Consider the following 21768-nt stretch of genomic DNA (forward strand, 5'->3'; position numbering starts at 1 on the left):
TGAGGAAGTAAATTACTTCTAAAATTATTAAAATTATTATAGAGTAAACGAGTCAATATGTATGTTTAGGTTCAATAACTTACAGACGATTCAAGAGATTCGACATCTTCACAAGATTTTGATCTTCTGATTTTAGATGTAAATTTATCTTTCCATTTCTTCGGGAGTTTCATGGGGTTCGGTTTCATTTTCCTGTTTCTCTTTGATTGGTATATAATTTGTTTTGTATCAATAAATTTGCAAAAACTTCTCGAAAAGTGAGCTATAATCACCGTAATAATTACTGAATATTACATATTTACGAAAACAAGGAGTTATATTTCTCATTTCACACCTGAACAGATGGCGGACAGAAAATTGAAATGACAGGTCAGTGCTAAATATAGATAAGTCAAGGAGCAGTACTTAGTAGTCAGCAGTAAGACGAATATTGTACTCCAACAGGCTCCCTCACGGAGCAGAAGTGAGCCAAATTACAGATCGAATTTATCGGATTACATCATACTTTTTTAAGGATGTCTTAAAACAGTTATAATATTGTGTATAATGTAGATTAAACTGATGCCTATCCTGAAAGAGGATTATCAAAACAAAGTACGTGGGAAGACACTGAGCAGGTAGTGAGCTTCAGAGCACATTATTGGTCAGATAATCGTAGCCAGGTTACAGGTCGCAGAGCTACCTTAGTCCTTACCGTTCTCAAGTACCGATACTGAATACACAGATCAGGTTTCAATCTGTGAGACAGAAATAAATGGGCACAATCACCTTACTTAACAGGGGACAAAGCTGATTGACAAATATAATACTGATAGGTGGAAAGGTGAACATAAACCAAGCGAGAGGGTAGCAACTAGCAAGGCTACGCTACAGAGGCACGGTTTTACACAGTACAGTATACGAGACACTGTCCCCACTGTGCGGTGGTATGTAGGATACGAGCATGGTGTGCACGGTGCACCTGCCAACCTTACACAAACACACTGTTAATTAACAACCCTTAACAACCCTTAAAAACCTTTAACAACCTTTAACTTCACGCTGATTCGTAAACAAAATACACGGACAATGGATATTATACTGTATTGCACTATACCGGGTACCAGGTTGTGTGTTGAGTACATTGGTACACGTTTTACACTCGTCTAATGTATCTAATGATATCAGTGTTGTTTCTCATTTAATTTAGCCCAATTACCAAAACACCTATAATACTAAGTAAAGTCAGAAATGTAAACAATGTACACTGCTGCAAGACATTTACTGAGAGGATCATCACTGTCGGCCGTTGGTGCCATCGGATTTTTACATCTGATATGGCGAAAATGGTCGCCTTTTTGGATGCTGAAAATTGCTAGAATTGAGATTTCCTGAGATACACATTTGCATTATTTACACGTGACCTTTTTCACGTACCCCAATTCTGCAAGTTACACAAACATCTTAGTTTCCACATTTTACACAAACTTCGCATCTAGTTTAGGAATACTTTACTAACATTGATTAACAAGTTGCATACCAACTTTACCCTCACTATCAAAACAAACACAACCCTTTATAGTGAGTTTCCGCAGTTTTTACTTGCTATAAGATAGATATGCCTACGTGCATAAAATATGCCTATATGCCTATTGCTCTCAAATCTCAAAGACTTTGGATTGCAACACAAGTTTTACCCTCTCACCCATAGAAACTTGATACACAAGTTACAATACCTCCCACACTCTACAGTCTACACGAATTATATACTTGAAACTAAACACTCGCCGTACACTCTCTCAAGCAAGTCGACACTCATATTTAACTTTTTAACAAACTTTGCTGTAAAACATGGATTCTCGAAGCTCCTAGACTCGATTCTAATCGGAACTTAACTTTCTCACCCACGCATGTACACTGTTTAGTGTGATAATTTAATATCATAACAACACTTAGTTTAGCTTAACGCCGGCTACAAAGAAATCTCCGTCAACCATTTCACATTATCATTAGAGCCTTCACAAAACAACGACACAATTCACAAACTACACCTAAACTTTCTTAAACTCTACATAATTGACATAATATGTACGCAAACTACACACAAAGTGTTCAACCCAAAATATAACAAAATATCTCAGTACACGATAATAAAGAATTTTACTCACCGCGGGTTTACCACCAGCAGCACCAGCAGCAGGTTGAATACTCTTGAAGTCATCAGGACTGTGGAATGTCTCCTCTAGTTCTATACTCCCGTCTGACATCTTGTTACGCTCCTGAGGGTGGCAGAGTTTCATTTTAAAGATGATGTCAGATAAGATATGGTGTGTCGAGAAATTATTACATTGTCAAATACCTAGATTAAATAGATAATATCCAAGAAGTCCGATCACTATGGGCTAGACATTAGGGTAACATTAGGGTAGACATTAAGGTAGACATTAGGGTAGACATTAGGGTAGACATTAGGGTAAACATTAGGGTAAACATCAAGATAGACAACTTTAGGGTTAAACAGATACATATCACCACTTTCCAGCACCTTATTAGTGACAGGGTAAGAGAAAGTTCTGTAATTCTCATCCCAGGCTTCAGTTAGAGCCTGTTTATCTGTCGCTCCAGTAGACCGTGATCTGAGCAACCCTTGCAGGGAGTGCTTACCCCAGGTCAGGTAGTTCATATACTAATGAACATTTATTCTTTAAGTTACGTAGTTCATATATACTAATGAACATTTATTCTTTAAGTTAGGTAGTTCGTATACTAGTGAACATTTATTCTTTAAGTTAGGTAATTCATATACTAGTGAACCTTTATTCTTTAAGTTAGGTAGTTCATATACTAGTGAACATTTATTCTTTAAGTTAGGTAGTTCATATACTAGTGAACATTTATTCTTTAAGTTAGGTAGTTCATATACTAGTGAACCTTTATTCTTTAAGTTAGGTAGTTCATATACTTGTGAACCTTTATTCTTTAAGTTAGGTAGAATTATACTAGTGAACCTTTATTCTTTAAGTTAGGTAGTTCATATACTTGTGAACCTTTATTCTTTAAGTCAGGTAGTTCATATACTAGTGAACCTTTATTCTTTAAGTTAGGTAGTTCATATACTAATGAACATTTATTCTTTAAGTTAGGTAGTTCATATACTAGTGAACCTTTATTCTTTAAGTTAGGTAGTTCGTATACTAGTGAACATTTATTCTTTAAGTTAGGTAATTCATATACTAGTGAACCTTTATTCTTTAAGTTAGGTAGTTCATATACTAGTGAACATTTATTCTTTAAGTTAGGTAGTTCATATACTAGTGAACATTTATTCTTTAAGTTAGGTAGTTCATATACTAGTGAACCTTTATTCTTTAAGTTAGGTAGTTCATATACTTGTGAACCTTTATTCTTTAAGTTAGGTAGAATTATACTAGTGAACCTTTATTCTTTAAGTTAGGTAGTTCATATACTTGTGAACCTTTATTCTTTAAGTCAGGTAGTTCATATACTAGTGAACCTTTATTCTTTAAGTCAGGTAGTTCATATACTAGTGAACCTTTATTCTTTAAGTTAGGTAGTTCATATACTAGTGAACCTTTATTCTTTAAGTTGGGTAGTTGTAGTAGCAAGTATGCATGGTCTCCAAATCCATCTATATGCTGATGATACTCAGATATACTTCTCATTTGATCCTAAGACATGGACATTGAATCTATGAAGAGCAAATTGAAAGAATGTTTCGAGCACATCAAATCATGGATGAGTGAGAACTACCTGAAACTCAACAACAAGAAAAGTGACAGCATATACTCCATTAAACATACCAAGTCAGCAAAGATTCATTCTTTAAGTTAGGTAGTTCATATACTTTATTCTTTAAAGTGGTCGTGTTTATACTTTATATACTGTTCATTCAAAACGTTATCAACTAATGTAGGTTATGATGGTTTAAGTTATGATATTGAATCTGATTAACTCATCATTAATTGTGTACGCTCGTATGTTATATAATTAAAACTCAGTCATAAACCAGTCAAAACTCCATCGTGAAATTGTCTAACCTCGACCATAAAACAAATCAATGCGGAATTGCGCGACGCGGGTGCTTATTCGTCAAAAATCAGACTTTAAAGAAACCCAAACTGCTGATTATCAAACGGACAGTGCAAATGCCTCGATTAAAACCACTCCTCAAACTGTCGAATGTCGATGATCCCGTACTACTATGGCTTTATACCCCCACTCCACCCTTAATGTGAAATAAACACGAATATCACAAGTATGGCTATTAGCGCCTTAGATCGGCCATTCGGGCGAATGTACCTAAAGTTAAAAACGATACAAACACAGGTAATGGTAAGCAGGAGAAGGAAAACAGCACTGTTCTGAAACATGATGCGACAAGCAAGGACTGATAAAACACACGTATCATGGTTTAGAGTGACACTTGTACTGATAAACATGTGTTGGAGTGTGCACGTGATAGGTGCTGAACTTACAGTGTAAGTAGCGAGGTATGCTGGCATAGTGGTGTGATATCAGTTCTAAACACGAGATATTGATCTGTAACTAGTTGTAGGTCACGTGATATCAGTTCTAAACACGAGATATTGATCTGTAACTAGTTGTAGGTCACGTGATATCAGTTCTAAACACGAGATATTGATCTGTAGCTAGTTGTAGGTCACGTGATATCAGTTCTAAACACGAGCTATTGATCTGTAGCTAGTTGTAGGTCACGTGATATCAGTTCTAAACACGAGATATTGATCTGTTGAAGGTCACGTGATATTGATCTGTAGCTAGTTGTAGGTCACGTGATATCGGTTATAAACACGAGATATTGATCTGTTGTAGGTCACATGATGTTGAATTTACACGTGATTTAGTTTGGGTTTGTCACGAGACTTTAGATTACGATCCCATTACCGAACTGCTTGTGTGATATTATCATGTTTATTGCTAGTTTATACCCACGATAATATAGTGCAATGAACACTACTCCCAACCACCGATATAGTGTAATGAACACTACTCCCAACCACCGATATAGTGTAATGAACACTACTCCCAACCACCGATATAGTGTAATGAACACTACTCCCAACCACCAATATAGTGTAATGAACACTACTCCCAACCACCGATATAGTGTAATGAACACTACTCCCAACCACCGATATAGTGTAATGAACACTACTCCCAACCACCGATATAGTGTAATGAACACTACTCCCAACCACCGATATAGTGTAATGAACACTACTCCCAACCACCGATATAGTGTAATGAACACTACTCCCAACCACCGATATAGTGTAATGAACACTACTCCCAACCACTGATTACCACCACGAATACCGATAATTCTGACCACTTAAACCTTTAAACTGTTTATCTTTTGCCACTTTAAATTAGCAATGTGCAACCAGAGTGAACTCTGGAACACTAAAACGTAGACATTAATCTCAAAATCAACGCCTTATAAGGCGAAACTTTAAAACTTTCCATATTTCACAAATCGACAAAAACTCAACAAAGACGTCAGACTAACGGTGTCAGCGGGAGGCAGGGTCTTACTCCTCTGTCTACCTTTACCAGACTTGCTGCTGGTTCGTCTTTGTATTGCAGCAATACCGGAATTGTAGATGGACTCTGTGTTTACAGCTAGTTCACTTGCTTTCGTTCTGGAGAAAGTTTAAACTTTTAATTTGTGATAGTTGGAAGTTGGTCTGTAAAATATTGAAATTAGGAAAAAGGTCTGATTTTATAAGGTAATCAATTTCTTAATTAATTTCGTAACTGTACTAATTCTGACATAATCAATGCAGGGGTGCGGGGGGGGTGTCAAATAAAGTCTTAATCAACACAGAATATTATCATTCATCAGTTAACAAAGTGCCCAGAAGTCACTGCATTGGGCGGCGGAATTTGAAAATTGATATTCATCATTATCATTTATTCTTTCAATGAGGGGTGAATATTTTCATATATTTGTTACTACATCAAGCGATATTAATTCTTAGCCATAATTACAGTATAATGTTGGATTGTAACAGTGCATATGCCTGACGGTCACAATATCAAAAATTATTACACTTTTTATCAATAAAGAAATTTCACCTCGAAACTGGAGCAGTTACTTACTTTGTTCCTTTCAGAGCAACTTTCAAATCAAGCCTGGCTTTGCTTTCCTTCCACTTAGATTTTCGTTCTTTAATAGAAAGTGTGAAAGTCTCCTTCAAATGTTCGAATTGCTGCGCAGTCTTTATCTTTGTTTTCTTCACAGATTTCTGAGCACATTAATTTATACACGAATATAATAAAAAAATAAAATATAGTAAATACTCATTACAGAAGTATATCAAGAGCTTAAATTTTTACCTATTATCAAAATTTCAAGAGGGAACTAATGATAACAGGGAGGTTGACTTACCTTAACAGCAACAGAATATGACCGCCGCCCGCTATATTCACTCTCAGGAGACTCCTGCTCCGGATCATGATCTTTAGCAAGTTCCTCATCATCTTCAGAAAGCATTTCAATACCATCATACAAACCATCACTGGACAAACTTGTTACTGACGCAAACTTGGGACTTGTAGAAGATCTGTAGGAACTGGTCATGTCAGCCAGTGACTTTGATTTAGATATGATGGACTCTTGAGGCACAGGAGAATAATTGAAGGTCAGCCCATGTAAAGATGGTGATTTTTTTACCGTTCCCTTATTCTTCTTTTTGGCAAAAACAAAAGATGAAGAACCAAGTTCTTTATTCTGTGGTATATCAGGTAGAGGTGTAAATGTTTTGGAGGGGTTTCTCATGGGGACAGGTGGTGGTTTTGGTGGAACATACGGTGTATCTGACTTGGTAAGAGATTGAATGAGATTCAATAAGGAGTCGTCCTCTTTAATGTCATTAAATTCCTGAGGCGACCCCAATCCTTCATAGAAGACATCATTATTATCCGGGATACCCTCATAAATATCATTGTCATCATCATCATCATCATCTCCTATACCCTCATAAAAATCATTTTCATCATTATCTCCTATACCTTCATAAAAATCATTCATTGGAGATCCAACACCCTCATAAAAGTTCTCCTCATCCTCGTCATGGGGAATGCCTTCATAGAGACAATCAGTATCAACATCATTTATTCCTTCATAGAAACATTCCTGAGTCTCACTGTGAGCAATAGCAGCCTCACTGTGGGCAATACCGTTGATAACAGAATTCTGATGATAAAAGATTAGAGGATCATTGGCAGAAGGTGGTAATGGGGGGAGAGTTGCATGGTTGATGTCTAAGGGTGTTGGTGCATCATACAATCCTGGGGAGTACTCCTCAGTCCCATGAGAGAGTTGGTCTGGTGCAATAATTTTTGTTGAGTGATCATTAGAATTTGCATCACCACTCACAGTTGGGGGCACCATGTAGTATTCTTCAGGTGAGGGTCTATTTGTTTCGTCATCTTTGAAAGTGACAGATAATGGGCGATTGATGGCCTGTCTTTCAGAAACATATTTAACCGGATAATGTGGGGTTGTGAATTTTTGTTCTGCATGTAAGGATGTATTCATGTAAATTTCTTCTCCAAAGTTTTGAGCAAATGTTACCCTGGTACCATCAAGCGTTTCAGAGCCATTCTGAAAAGGTCTTCTAGGGTCTAAATCTGTATTGCCTAGGTTGACATCATTTTCAAGGTTTGGTGTGCTGTTTACATTATGGATTCGGTATCTGTCCTGGGGTGGAAGCTTTTGAAGCGAAGGGGCACTGTGATGATGTTGATCTGAACTAACTGATGAGGTGAGCTGAAAAGTTATATTTTCTTTAATTTGATTATTTTCATGTTCAATCTATCATTGTAGTTAAATAGGTAGTAAAAAGATGGTCATGGGTCTGGGGTTTCTTAGGTGACTCGATAATCAAAATTTTGAGAAACCGCAACATTTACAACTATAATGCTTACTTGGCATGGAATGGTATCATATTCTTCTCCATCATCTTCATATAGACCTTCCAAATCTAAGTCCATGCCATATCTATTAATAAAATTGTGTTAATAAACCTTATGATATATTATAAAGAAATATTTTTGATCATCATACAACTACAAGATCAAGATGACATCCAAATACACCGTGAGGCATCTATTTCATTCATGAACTAGATGCCTCACAATTTCATACAGTGGTGGTATAGTGGTAATTTTGTAGACTGTAGTTAGGCCCCTCCGTGAAACAGCAATACCTGGGATAATTTACTGTCTCTATTGGGTCTGCTCTGCAAAATAGAGTCATTAAGAGTTTATTGATGTGGTCCTGTTGAAGGATTGTGTATCCTGTAAGGGCCACTTCAGAACACTAGAGAATGCAGACAATGTGGAAACATGTACATACCACTTACTTACTAACTTACGTTCATGTTCACGCAGGCCATACATTAACCGAAGCCACAGATGTGCTTGAGTATCCAGAAATGACAGTGTGATTCTTTTCTGGACCTGTTCCACAATATATAGTAGTGTTGAAGTATTCCAAGATAGGCATTCTCTGAATACCTGTCTCAACAAATTTTTTGTTTATTTATTTTTACTCTGAAAATTCTGCTCAAACAATTTTACCTACACACTTAACAATTTCAAACCAAATCACCCCATCCAAACCCAGTTTGTCCTGTTGTTGTTAGTGTGTCTGACCTTTGAATGATTTATATATTTTTGAATACTTCAATCACTCTTTTGAAAGTTCTTGAAAAAATTCTATTCAATCATATTCCCACTTAACCCACCTCATATCACTCACAATGAACCGGCTGATGCTCTTCTCCTTTCAGGTGCAGGGGTCTGTCCAAGCTGGCCCCCTGGACTCCGGACATATCTCTGATATCATATCATCATGGCTACTACCTCAAGTGCTAGTACCCAAAGGCGTTCCCCTAGACACACTCCTCCTCCTACCAACCCAGGATCCAGAGCTAGCATGTCACCATCCGGCAGAGGAGCTACCTCCCAAAAGAAGAAACCTCTAGCAGACAACAAAGCCCTGCGCAGGAACAGCCCTAGCGCAATGGCCCAGAAAGCTGTGCTGGGTAAACGCCCATCAAAGTCACCCCAAGAACAACCAGAGACATCTGTTCTTAAACCTCCAGGTAATCTGGTTATTGAAAAGATCAGCCCAAACCTGATATCAGCTTTAGAATCATCGAACCTCAGAGAGAGCCCCAGAAGTCCAATGAGCCCTCTGTACAAGTCCTTTCCTCCATTCTCCCGTGCTGAAGAGTCTGCTGAAGAACTTGAAATCCAGGATAAACCTACAGTAAAACAACGGGCTTCAAAGAGTGATTGTCCTTGCCGATCAACATCAGATGGTAAGGAATGGAAGTTCAAGTGTACCAGATGTTTTCAGCACTGGCATGCTTCCTGTTGCAATCTCAAGGGTGCTAACAACATTCAGCACGATACACCTCTTGAAGCTTCTCTGAATATTATTCTCTCAGAATGGCTATGTCCATGGTGTTTCGATACATCATTCCCCAGACCAGGCTCCAGCATGTCAGCCAAGATGGACAACAACCTAAAGAGCTCTGTAGACTACAGCCAGAACATACAGGCTATATCAGATGCTATTTCTAATGCTGTTGGTAACAGTATGCCTACTGTGGAGATTGTATCCCTGGAGACAAGACTGAAGAAGCTGAGTCAAGAGATTCATGAATTTCAGCAGTCCAGAAGTCCATCTGAAGCACCACCTGCTACAGAAATCCCCCTCCCTAAATGCACAGAACCTCCAGTGTGTGATTACCTGGTCGATGTGCTAAGTGCTGAGATCCTCAAAGAAGTTACAGAGTTTCTCCTGGAGAGCCAAGCTAGTAATAAGTTCATCCCGAAGAATGGAAGACAGGTCCTCAAGTTTGGGGAAGACTACTCTTATACTGGTGATTCAGACCCACCCCTATCCCCCACAATCCCAGCACCCCTTGCCTCAGCCATAGACGCAGTTACATCAAAGTGCAGACTGACCCATAAGCCCAACTCCATCCTAATAAACTACTACCCTCCCTCAGTTGATACCACCACTGGTAGCAAGCTCCCTTTTCACTCTGACGATGAGTCTGAGATTATTGCTAACTCAGAAATTGCTACTATCAGCATAGGCGACGTCAGGAAGGTGTGCTTTAAGTGCATCCATGAGACCGGAAACGAAGCCTCAACTGAGTATGTTCATAGTGTGAGTCCAGAATCTAACTCAGTGTATGTGATGACACGATCGTCACAAGCCTGGTATCGTCACGGTATTGATGAAACAGGTCCTGCTGAAACTCAGTCTTCTGTGCAGACAGGAAGGTTCTCCATCACACTGAGAACTGTGAGCAAACAGTTTAGCCGGAGCTGCATCATCATGGGCGACTCTAACACCAAGCCCATCAAGTTCGGTGTCGGTACTGGAACCCTTGGACAGTCCTTCCCAAGTGAACGTGTTAAAGCCAACAAGGTCAGTGCAATAGACCCTAAGCTCTGCATTGGTTATAGCAACGTCATCTTAGTTTGTGGGACCAACGATCTACGAGTTGAAAATGTGCAGTCACCTGGTGATAAACACCAGCTGGTAGACATTCTCCACCTGAAAATCCAGCAGATCCAGAAACTGTGCCCTAAGGCGAAGTTGTTTGTCACAGCAGTTTTACCGTCTAGACTCCCTAAGATGAATAAAAACATTATGGCATTCAACAGCTTGGTTGATGAAATGTTGTACTCTAGCTTTAACCAGAATGTATGGCACCTTGGTGTTGGCCACTTTTTCGACGGTAAAGGGTTGCTTGCTATGAAACTCACGAGAAATGGTGATGAAATCCATCTCGGAGAGCTTGGTATTGCTAAATTTGTGAGATGTCTGAAACAGTGGGTGTATGTGAGGGAGAGACAGGAGAGAGTAAGACAAAGGAAGGCCACCCGACCAGTGGGAGTTTATCCCACTTAGTTTATCATGATTATGAAACTTATTAAAGATGTGTGCGACCCCTGTAGTAAATACATTAATATTGGCCAGCCACTCTTAGAATGTGAAAATTGCAGCAAAGTTGTTCATACTAAGTGCTTCAGATCCGCGAAATTTACAAGCAAAAACGGTCTATGGATGTGTAGTGATTGCTGTAGTACAATAGAAGATAGGTATTGCCCATTTCCAAGCAGCCAAAGATATGATGATTCAGATAAATTCTATGATACAAACAACCAGGAAGATGTCACCATAGCTAAATTCTCTTCAATACTTGAAGACTGTAAGCGTTACACAAAACAAGAACTAGCAAACTCAATCAGCAAACTTTTTCCTGAGAAAAATAAAAATTCTGCTTATCTGCCCGCTCTGTTTTGCAATATAGATGGGTTTGCTAGTAATTTTGACAGCTTTTTAATAGAACATAAGACCCTCCCGTGTAATTTTGATGTCATTGGATTGGCTGAGACCAACATCGATCCAAGCCAACAAGGCTTATACCAAATCCCCTCCTATACAACATTTTGTCAAGTACCATTCCCTGATAAGAAAAAAGGAACAGGAGTATCCTTATATGTCTCTGATCGCCTGAATGCTGTAGTAATCGAAAATCTATCTCACTGTACAAAAGATATTGAGTGCTTATTTGTTGAAATTACTCTTAGCTCGGGTGATAAACTGACATATGGGGTTGCTTATCGTCCTCCAAATGGCTGTAGTGAGACCTTTTGTCAAACTCTTGAGGATATATCTAAGCAGTTGGCTGGTAAAAAGTTCCATATTCTTGGCGATTTTAACTCTAACCTCCTCAATGTACAAACCTCCAGCCAGTTATTTGAGGACACGTTACTTCGTAACAATATGTATCCTACTATATCACTTGCTACCCACTTCCGTCCTAACTGTAAAAACTCATGTATTGACAATATCCTCACATCAGAGATAGATCATGTACTTCTCTCCGGTGTATTGAATGATAGGATTGGTGACCATGCCTTTATATTCACCTTCACGTCAATTCCTACCGAAAACAGTACTGAAAAACTTAAACATGTTCGCTACTATGATTATTCAAGTTCCAAACTCACTAATTTTGTTAATGAACTCGAGGTGAAGGTGAATGACTTGACTCCCTCGGTAAACTTCAATGAGTTCTTGGACTGCTTCAATGAAACACTTGATAAACACTGTAAGCTTGATGTACCAAAAGTTACCAAAAGGACTCCCAAACTCAACCCGTGGATTACCGATGGAATCATTGTCTCAGTTGAAAGAAAACATGAACTCTGTAGAGACTGGTCAAGCACTGTAACAAATAGAAACCCTGAGGGTAATGTATTGCTCTATAAAGTCTTCAGTGACTACCGAAGAATGCTTAAAAGTATTATCAAGGTCGCCAAACGATCGTACTACTGCAATGAAATCCATAAAAATATAGAAAACAGCAAAAAAACGTGGCAGATAATCAATGAGCTCAGGGGCAAGAAAAAGAAGCAAACTAAGCCTCCCTTTATCATAAACAACGAACGAATCATGAATCGTAGAGTCATAGCCAATGGATTCAACTCTTACTTTGTTTCTATTGCCCCTAAGCTCAATGAAACACTTAGTAGCAGTGAGGCCTCTGGTTTACCAATTCTCCCTATAAAAACATTCTATGATTTCCTTGGAAAGACTAATGAAAAATCGATTATGTTAGAAGACTGTACACCTTATGAGATAACGGAAATAATAAAAGGATTCGAAAATGGAAAAGCAAGTGATATTCCTGTTAGTGTAATCAAAAGATCATCTCACGTAATTACACCGATCCTTAGTCGATACATCAACATCTTAATGTCTAATGGCACGTTCCCCGACGTTTTAAAGACTGGTAGAATAACTCCTGTATTTAAGAAGGGAAACCCTGAAGAGATAGAAAACTACCGCCCAATCTCTACTCTCTCTATATTTGGTAAAATCTTTGAAAAGATCATTTACTCAAGAATATATTCGTTTGCTAGCTCACAGGGTATAATATCTAAAACACAATTTGGCTTCAGGCAGTCACACTCTACTTCACATGCAGTTAATCACTCAGTAAACCTTATAACTGAATCTCTAAAACTTAAGCATCATGTCTTAGGCATATTCATAGACCTTAGCAAAGCTTTTGATACAATAGATCATGGTACATTACTTGTCAAATTACAGGGCTATGGGATACGTGGGGTGGCAAATGATCTTATAAAAAGTTACTTAACAAATAGATCACAATATACTGAAGTTGTTGGTGAGAAATCTGACGCCTTGAAAATACAGTTTGGAGTCCCTCAGGGTTCGATTCTTGGACCTCTCTTATTTCTCCTATATATTAATGATATCGCCAACAGCTCCAGTTTGGGATCATTTGTCACCTTCGCTGATGACACCAATATATTTGTGACTGGGAAATCTAAAAAGGAGGCATATATGCGTGGTAATTCTCTTTTAGCTAGTTTATATTCCTACATGCGAGCAAACAAACTCCATGTCAACTTGTCTAAATGCTGTTTCATTCACTTTAAACCAGCATCGTCCTCCCAGACTGACAATAATTCTGAATATACTCTAACCATTGATAACTTTCCAATAAAACAAGTTGCATCTGCTAAGTTTCTGGGAGTCGTCATCGATGAAAAGCTAACCTGGGAAGAACATATAAAATCACTTAGGCGTTCTCTCAGCCATGCAACATCAACTCTCTGCCGCCTACGCTGCTCCCTCCCAGATTTCTTACACCGCCAGTTGTATTACACTCTATTTGAATCACACCTCTCCTATTGTATCACGGTTTGGGGTGGGGCAGCCAAAACTCGTATAAGTTCTGTATTCAAAGCACAAAAATATTGTCTCAGGGTACTGTTTGGCGACAGGGAGGCATACCTAGATAAATTTAAGACCTGTGCTCGTGCTCGACCGTTTGGCAACCAAAATCTGAACAAAAAATTTTTCTTGAAAGAGCACACGAAACCTTTGTTCAAGGAACACGGAATACTTGCCGTCCAAAACCTGTACACTTACCATTGTTTCCTTGAGCTCTATAAAATCATGAAATTCCGTGCTCCGATTTCCCTCCATGAAAATTTCACCTGCTCAAGTAGGAAACCCACCCTTATACTAAGCCAAGCAGACCCCCCTGACAACTTCAATAGCAGAACGACTCGTATTTGGAACGTAATTGTGCCTAAGCTTGGTATACGTGACTACTGTCTAAGTGTGGCCTGCCTGAAGTCTAGGATGAAGCAATCACTGCTCGTCAACCAGCATAACCATGCTGATCTTGATTGGACAAACAAAGATTTCGAATGCTCTAATCTAAATTTTGACATTAAGTCTACCCTAGGGTCCACACATCCAAAATGATTATCTTGAAATTGAAAATTAACTGGGTGTGCATTTTCCTTTGTCTTACTAACGTGAGCGCAGTGTAGTGAGAAAGTGTTTTTAACAGATTTATTATTAGACTTAGGATTATGATTTTTAATATATTACATTGATATAAGATTTATTTTTGATAGGTACTTAATAAAGTTGATGAATTTCCCTCCCTATTAAAATTTTAAACCCATTTAGTGAAAATTGATAAACGAAGATCTAGATATTGATACATATTATAACCAACATTGCTTATATTCTGCCTTGTAAACAAAGAGCAAATCTTCTTAATGCCTTCTTCCTGTCCTAAAACTAAAACTTCATCCTATTAAAGTAAAGGCCAGTTGTTACCACAAGCTATTATACCGTCCCTCTCAAAAACATGCCTCAGCCTCCATCAAAAACAATTTTAGTTTTCAGTCCTTCTAGTTTCCAAAAATCTACCGAGCTAGTGTTCTGGTGTGCACAAAAGCCCCTAAGCCCGTGCATTCCTTGCCCCCGCTAGCTGCCAGTCCTTGACAAACTTCCAATAGCAAAGATCAACTAGTCATTTACAAATTGAGCACTATACAATTTTAATTGTTTTAAATATTTGACTTTGTAAAATGAGCTAAAACATTGATTTATTAGTTTCATTGATTTATTAGTTTCATTGTTAACCATATAAAGCAGCAACACCCACTATGAACATTGCATACTCATATAATAGGAGTGCAAATAGTAGGTCAAGGCTGCTCCTGGAAGTTCATATCTCTCCGTCCTAAACCAATAGGGTTGAACCAGGAAACTACTGGAGTCTGTTGCCGATGTATATGATCAATATGAATATAGTATATAACTTGGGAGTATCTTTCTCCAGCAGTCTAATGTATCCTTGAAAATTTTCTTATGCCCTAAAACTAGTTAAATGTCTTCAAAAAATAACCTTGTTGGCATCAAATCTCTTCTCAGATCCAAAATTTCCTCCCACTCAGACTGCCAAACAAACATGTTTCTCAATGTGGGGATGCAAATGTTATTTAAGTTGTCCACCCAATCAAATTATGTCCACCCAACCAAAATTGTTTAATAATGATAACAATGTATAATGGGGGGGGTGTCATGTCCGTCTATGTCCGCCTATGTCCTGTCCTTTTTGGATTCTATGAGACAACGGACGTGTTTTTTGGGACATTGGCGGACACGGACGGACATTGGCGGACTCGGACGGACATTGGCGGACTCGGACGGACATTGGCGGACCCGGACGGACATTGGCGGACTTGGATGGACATTGGCGGACTTAGATGGACATTGGTGGACATTAGCGGACATTGGTGGACATTAGCGGACAAAGATTTTGAGGACTGAAGAGTACTGAAGAGTACTGAGGAGGATGGCTGAGAAGGATGGCTGAGGAGGATGGCTGAGGAGGATGACTGAGGAGGATGACTGAGGAGGATGACTGAGAGGGAGGAGAAGGATCAGGAAGACCCAGGAGGAGGAGGAGGAGGAGGACCCAGAAGGAGGACCTAGGAGGAGGAGGAGAACTGAGGAGGAGGACTCAGGAGGAGGACTGAGGAGGACTGAGAAGGAGGAGGACTGAGAAGGAGGAGGACTGAGGAGGATGGCTGAGGAGGATGGCTGAGGAGGATGACTGAGAGGGAGGAGGAGGAAGAGGAGGAAGAAGACTGAGGAGGAGGAGGAGAAGGACTGAGGAGGAGAAGGAGGACCCAGGCGGAGGAGGACCAAGGAGGAGGAGGACCCAGAAGGAGGACCCAGGAAAAGGCCCCAGGAGGAGGAGGAGGACTGGGTAGGAGGAGAACTGTCGAGGACTGATGAGGAGGACTGAGGACGAGGAGGAAGAGTAGGAGGAGGACTGAGGAGGGGAGGAAGAAGAGGACTGGGGAGGATCAGGAAGACCCAGGAGGACCCAGGAGGAGGAGGAGGAGGACCCAGGAGGAGGAGGAGGACTGAGGAGGACTGAGGAGGAGGACTGACGATGACTGAGAAGGAGGAGGACTGAGGAGTACTGAGGAGGATGGCTGAGGAGGATGGCTGGGGAGGATGGCTGAGGAGGATGACTGAGGAGGATGACTGAGAGGGAGGAGGAGGAGGACTCAGGAGGAGGACTCAGAAGGAAGAGGAGGAGGACTCAGGAGGAGGACTCAGGAGGAGGACTTAGGAGAAATGAGAAGGAGGACTGAGGAGAACTGAGGAGGAGGATGAGGAGGACTGAATAGGAGGAGGAGAAGGAGGGGGACTGGGAGAGGACTGGGGAGGAGGAGGACTGATGAGAAGGATGGGGAGGAGGACCCAGGAGGAGGAGGACTGAGGACCGAGGAGGAAGAGGAGGAGGATGAAGAGGAGGAGGAGGACCCAGGAGGAGGAGGACTGAGGAGGACTGAGGAGGACTGAGGAGGATGGCTGAGGAGGATGACTGAGAGGGAAGAGGAGGAGGAGGAGGAGGAGGAGGACTGAGGAGGACTGAGAAGGAGGAGGAGGAGGAGGAGGACTGAATAGGAGGAGGAGGAGAGGGACTGGGGGAGGACTGAGGAGGAGGAATGAGGATGGAGGACTGAGGAGAAGGAGAAGGAGAAGGACTGAGGAGGAGGACTGAGGAGGACTGAGGAGGATGGCTGAGGAGGATGACTGAGAGGGAAGAGGAGGAGGAGGAGGAGGAGGACTGAGGAGGACTGAGAAGGAGGAGGAGGAGGATGGAGGACTGAGGAGAAGGATGAGGAGGAGGACCCAGGAGGAGGACTCAGGAGGAGCAGGAGGAGGATGAAGAGGAGGAGGAGGACTGTTGAGGACTGATGATGAGGACGAGGAGGAGGAGTAGGAGGAGGACTGAGGAGGGGAGGAGTAAGAGGACTGAGGAAGATCAGGAAGACCCAGGGGGAGGAGGAGGAAGAGTAGGAGGATGAAGCATCTAAATTTCCATTTTTGTCCGTTTTTGTCCATTTTTGTCCGGTTTTGTTCGCTCTACTTTTTGTCCGTTTTGAAAATATAGGGTACCGAACGGACAAAAAACATGATCCCCCTATAACAGCAAAAATTGAACATTTTATTTAGCAATCTAGGTGTCCATTAATGTCCGCCTATGTCCGCCTATGTCCGTCTATGTCCGCCTATGTCCGTCTATGTCCGCCTATGTCCGCCTATGTCCGCCTATGTCAGCCTATGTCCTGTCCTTTTTGGATTCTATGAGACAAGCGGACATAGACCCCCCCCCCCCCCCCTATAATACATTTGTAAATTCGTCTTGACGTAAGGTCAAATTATTCAAATAATATACACATAATATAACAATAACAATTCTATATAAAAATTCAATAAAAAATCTTAGAAAATTTCAAAAAAACCCTTTGTAGTAGTAGTAAAAGTAGCAAATTCAATTTGTTGGCTCTAAATTAATATCTAAATCTGATATTTTAACTATAAGTTACCACTTTTTATCCCTCTTTCTCCTCTAAGAACAATAATTGTCGTTCTTAATAAGTCAAATCTTATTCTTTTCCTGATAAAAGTCATCGCTTCACTCTATCTTTGGCCTGATTTTCTAGACATTCTATCAGCTAACTTTTTGAAGAACGTATTTGCTTCTCTCCCCATTCCACCTGTTGTTGATAGGACTATTGGTGTAAATGTTCCAAGTTCCACCTCGCCAATCCTTTTGTTGTACATGTTTTTCTTCTCTCATGGCTAGTGTACATACTCATTGGAGATCCAAGAGCCTTATTGGAAGGAGCTTGAGCATGAAATACTCTTACATCTAAAAATGCCCTTTCCAATGGGTTCCATACACTCCTAGCACTAACATCTAACCTAGCTCCATCTGCTTTGTTGGCCCCTGCAGGAAGTTCTCTCCCATTGACAGGGATAAGGAGAGGTTCAGTGGTAACATCTTTATAGCCAGCAGTTTCTAAGAGCTCTGCTAACACATCTCTCAATGAATTGTGGCGGAGAGATACTTACCCACCCACATACCGGAGAGATACTTACCCACCCACATTTTCTTGCAGCATCTTTTATTCCAAAGTTGTGCCTAAGAGCTAGGGCGTCATTGAATTCTTGCTTGTTGAGACAGAATCCAAATGATTTGAGTGGGAGTGATGAAAGCCAGGAACTTGCCCCTTTCTCTGATGTAAGATCTAATTGCAATTTTTGGGTTTCATTCAGGTCTTTTGTAACCTCATATTTTCTCTCCTTGAAAAACTCTATCCTTGATTTTCGGATTTGGGTCTTGATCTCTACAAGTTCTTCCTGATCATCATAAAAATCTGGGTGTTGATTGTATATTGCTTCTGTAAGATCTGATGGTACTTGGCATGAGTACTTGTATTCTAGGTCAGACATCAAACTAAGGTCACATAGACCTCCTTCTTTGACTGGTAATGCAAAGAGTTCTCTGCTAGTTTGGTTGGTTCCAAAAGATCTATCCAATATTGCTGGTATAAGGGATTCTTGAATTTTGTATTTTAGTCTTTTAAGGTATTGACAAAAAAAAAGAAAAAAAAAAGGGGGGGACCCCCAACCCATGTAGCTGAGACACCTCACAGCAAGTATACCAAAGTGGCTCTTGCTTGTGAATGGTGCGTCAACTACCCGCCGAAGCGGTGGGTTGTCCGTAAAATTATATACAACATAAAATAGTACAGTAAAATATCAAAATTTACATAAACAAATCTAGGAGACCTCAATTCTCAAAGCTCGTCTTCTAGGGGATGAGGTTGAAGGAAATGTCTTGCAGTTCAAGATGCTGGGCCGTTGATCTTCCTCTGATTCCTCTTAGTGCAATGAGTGTACTTCTTAACAGATCAAATCTGAATCGTGTTCTGATATGGTTTTTGATTTGGCTCTTGGCTTCTTTTTTATGGTCAGCTATCACATATCATCTCAGAGACACGATCTACAAATACAGTGCACAGCGGTCCCACACCTCAAGAGGCTGTGAAGACCAGAGGCCAGAGGGGCAAAGGATCCCCTCTCTGACTGGAGTATTCTCTCTTCATACAAATATTTTAAGGTATTGACTGATGCCAGGTGTTGTTCGGCATACATGATTCCATCTTTTAGATAACCCATAGCTTTGAATGCAGAATGAGCTGCCTGAGGTTCCCTTTTAGCAATATCTGCTAGATCTTCAATGTCGTTAATCCATTCATCGACTTTTCTCTCTAAAAACGATTTTGTCCCCTCCTCCTTAACATTTGTAAATACAATTTAAGATTAGGGAAATAATCGGCCACGATACAAAAGGAAAGTACTATACCATAGTTTTTACTTTACTTTACTTAAGGTTCCTAGGACTGGCATTAACGTTGTTCGTATTTTATTGCCGTTGGTCCAGTAAATTTCCTGTTAAGGAAGCTTGAAAATAACGCTGCGGACAGGGATTGGCAAGCCACGTAACTTATTTCTTGCTGTTAAACTATCCAGAAAACCTTACCAGCTGGCACACTGGCTTGCTAGATGTGCTTTTTCACAGCATGCAAGTTTGAACTCTCCCAGCCAACCTTACTGGCTGAGCGTGTTATTTAACATTTAAGTGATTACGTCTTCACAGCAAGCTCGTGCTTGCGTGCGCTTAAGTTTATTGCACGCGTAATGCATTCCAAACTTTTAGTGACACAATTCAGCCAATCAGAGAACAAAAACTGTAAATCACCAAATGAATTATCGCTTAAATTTAAATAAGTATTTAAACAAAAACCATCATGTGCCGTTAAGCAGCAGGGCGCGGCTCATCTGGGCCACAGCAAATCGGCGAAAATGGGTTCGAAAAAGCCACTATTGGCACTCGAGTCTTTGATATTTCCGATGGTTCACTGGGGCTTTTGAGCTGCCGTCCTTCAGCTTTTGTAAACTGAAATTACTACCAATCCAAGTTGAGGCAATCAGCCGACGCGCGGCTTTTATGGTTATATATGATATGTTTAATCTGTAATAAAGATCAAAATTCAAATTTGTTTCTCTAAAAAAAAACAAAAAGCTGCAAAGTTAAAGTTGCATTAAACATTTATTCGGCCCGAAATAAAACTTTTTGGGATAGTTTAAAATTTATATTGCATATTGTTTATTTCGCCTTGTAAAAATAACGAAATACTTTTTAAGATCGCGCCGAGTTGGACCCAATATTTGAAACAAATATTTTACGAGTATCACCCGTTAACGACGCAAATGACGTTTTGTAAATTTAATTTTAAAGTCAAACGTATTTTTATTTGGTCCATGCAAAAAAAAACTTTTTGAAATCGTCAAATTTGCCCCAATTTTCTTTTTGTGGTAAAAACTGAAAACTTGCTACGATGCTACATGTAGCATTGTAGCAATTTTTCAGTTTTCACCAATACATTCCATGTTATATCTTTTTTGTGTGCAAAAGAGATATATACAACGTGTCTTAAGTGGAAACGCAAACGTTACTTTTATGTTATACAAAGCAAACTATTTTTGAAATTATTTTTTAAAGATCGGATTGAAATTGTTAATAGTTTTTATTGGTTTAACAAAATTGAATTCCTAACTACATTTCCAAGTCACCAAATTTTTTACATCATACAAAATTAAATAGCGCGGCGCGGCGCAGTTTGAAAATCTTTCAAAAATCGAGCGCTACCAAACAACTTTTTTTCATTTTTGATAAATCTGTTGTATCTGTCGCATAAGTTGTTTTCTTATCTTGCCCTATTATCTTCATAGCGGCTTGGCATTATTTGGTTGAGCAAATATGTTACCGCCACTTTTTACACGATCGGATATGTATCATATTCTGTTGTCCTCAATGTCACCCAACATGAACACATGGACGTTCGGCAAAGGTCTAACTCAGTCTCAAGATTTAACATTTCTGAATTGGCCTCTTACTCTATAATATTTAAGCTACACATGATGAGTCTTTTAGGGAAAACAAAATTTTTAAATATAGGGCACTGAGAAGTTGTCTACAGCAACCATAAAACTTACTACGTAGGCTTCGTAATGTTGATGAGGTTGAGCAACTTTCTTACTGGCAACTTTTTGAGACAGCAGGTTAAAAGCATCTAGTATACAGAACCGACCTTAAATATTCTATTTACTGATTTACTAACAAATGAATTACTGCTGATGCTGTTCCAATGAAGGTTTCCAAGGGAAATTGTCTCTATAAACAGTGGCAGCTGCACCCAAAGCTCATTGCAAATCCTCCAGGCTGGAAAAAGTGGTTGAACAGTACAAGGATCCCCCACGAACAAATCATGTTGGGACTTCCTTGGTATACCAACATCTCAAAGCTTCTCACCAAATACAACTTCACCACCTCATCTTCCTCAAAATCTAAGCTCTCCACCCAAATCAGTCATAACATGAGGGAAGAATTCGTGAATACCTGGAAAGCTGCCAAGGCCTCCTCGCCAAAACTAGAATTC

General features: G+C 39.9%; 2 protein-coding genes across 6 annotated transcripts in view; one reads left to right on the forward strand and one right to left on the reverse strand.

Moving 5' to 3' along the window:
* LOC134814028 (uncharacterized) overlaps positions 1-8022 on the reverse strand; it is a 90126-nt gene extending 82104 nt beyond the window's left edge. For 4 of the 5 annotated variants that reach the window (XM_063822003.1, XM_063822001.1, XM_063822002.1 and 1 more), the window contains exons 1-5: positions 7954-8022; positions 6413-7795; positions 6124-6269; positions 5531-5663; positions 2148-2258 (exon numbers count right to left, since the gene is read on the reverse strand). In XM_063822003.1, the coding sequence (XP_063678073.1) occupies positions 2148-2258; positions 5531-5663; positions 6124-6269; positions 6413-7795; positions 7954-8019 (1839 nt within the window). In that variant the 5' untranslated portion in view covers positions 8020-8022. Of the gene's footprint in view, positions 1-2147; positions 2259-2524; positions 2684-5530; positions 5664-6123; positions 6270-6412; positions 7796-7953 lie in introns of those variants that run through there. The other variant, XM_063822004.1, reaches the window with a different exon arrangement.
* The window catches only part of LOC134813765 (peroxisomal membrane protein PEX14-like), a 98319-nt gene that overhangs the window by 59854 nt on the left and 16697 nt on the right, over positions 1-21768 (forward strand). The window lies entirely within an intron of this gene.

This window comes from Bolinopsis microptera, chromosome 4 (genome assembly GCF_026151205.1).
Source record: "Bolinopsis microptera isolate Bmic1 chromosome 4, MBARI_Bmic_1.0, whole genome shotgun sequence".
NCBI lineage: Eukaryota > Metazoa > Ctenophora > Tentaculata > Lobata > Bolinopsidae > Bolinopsis > Bolinopsis microptera.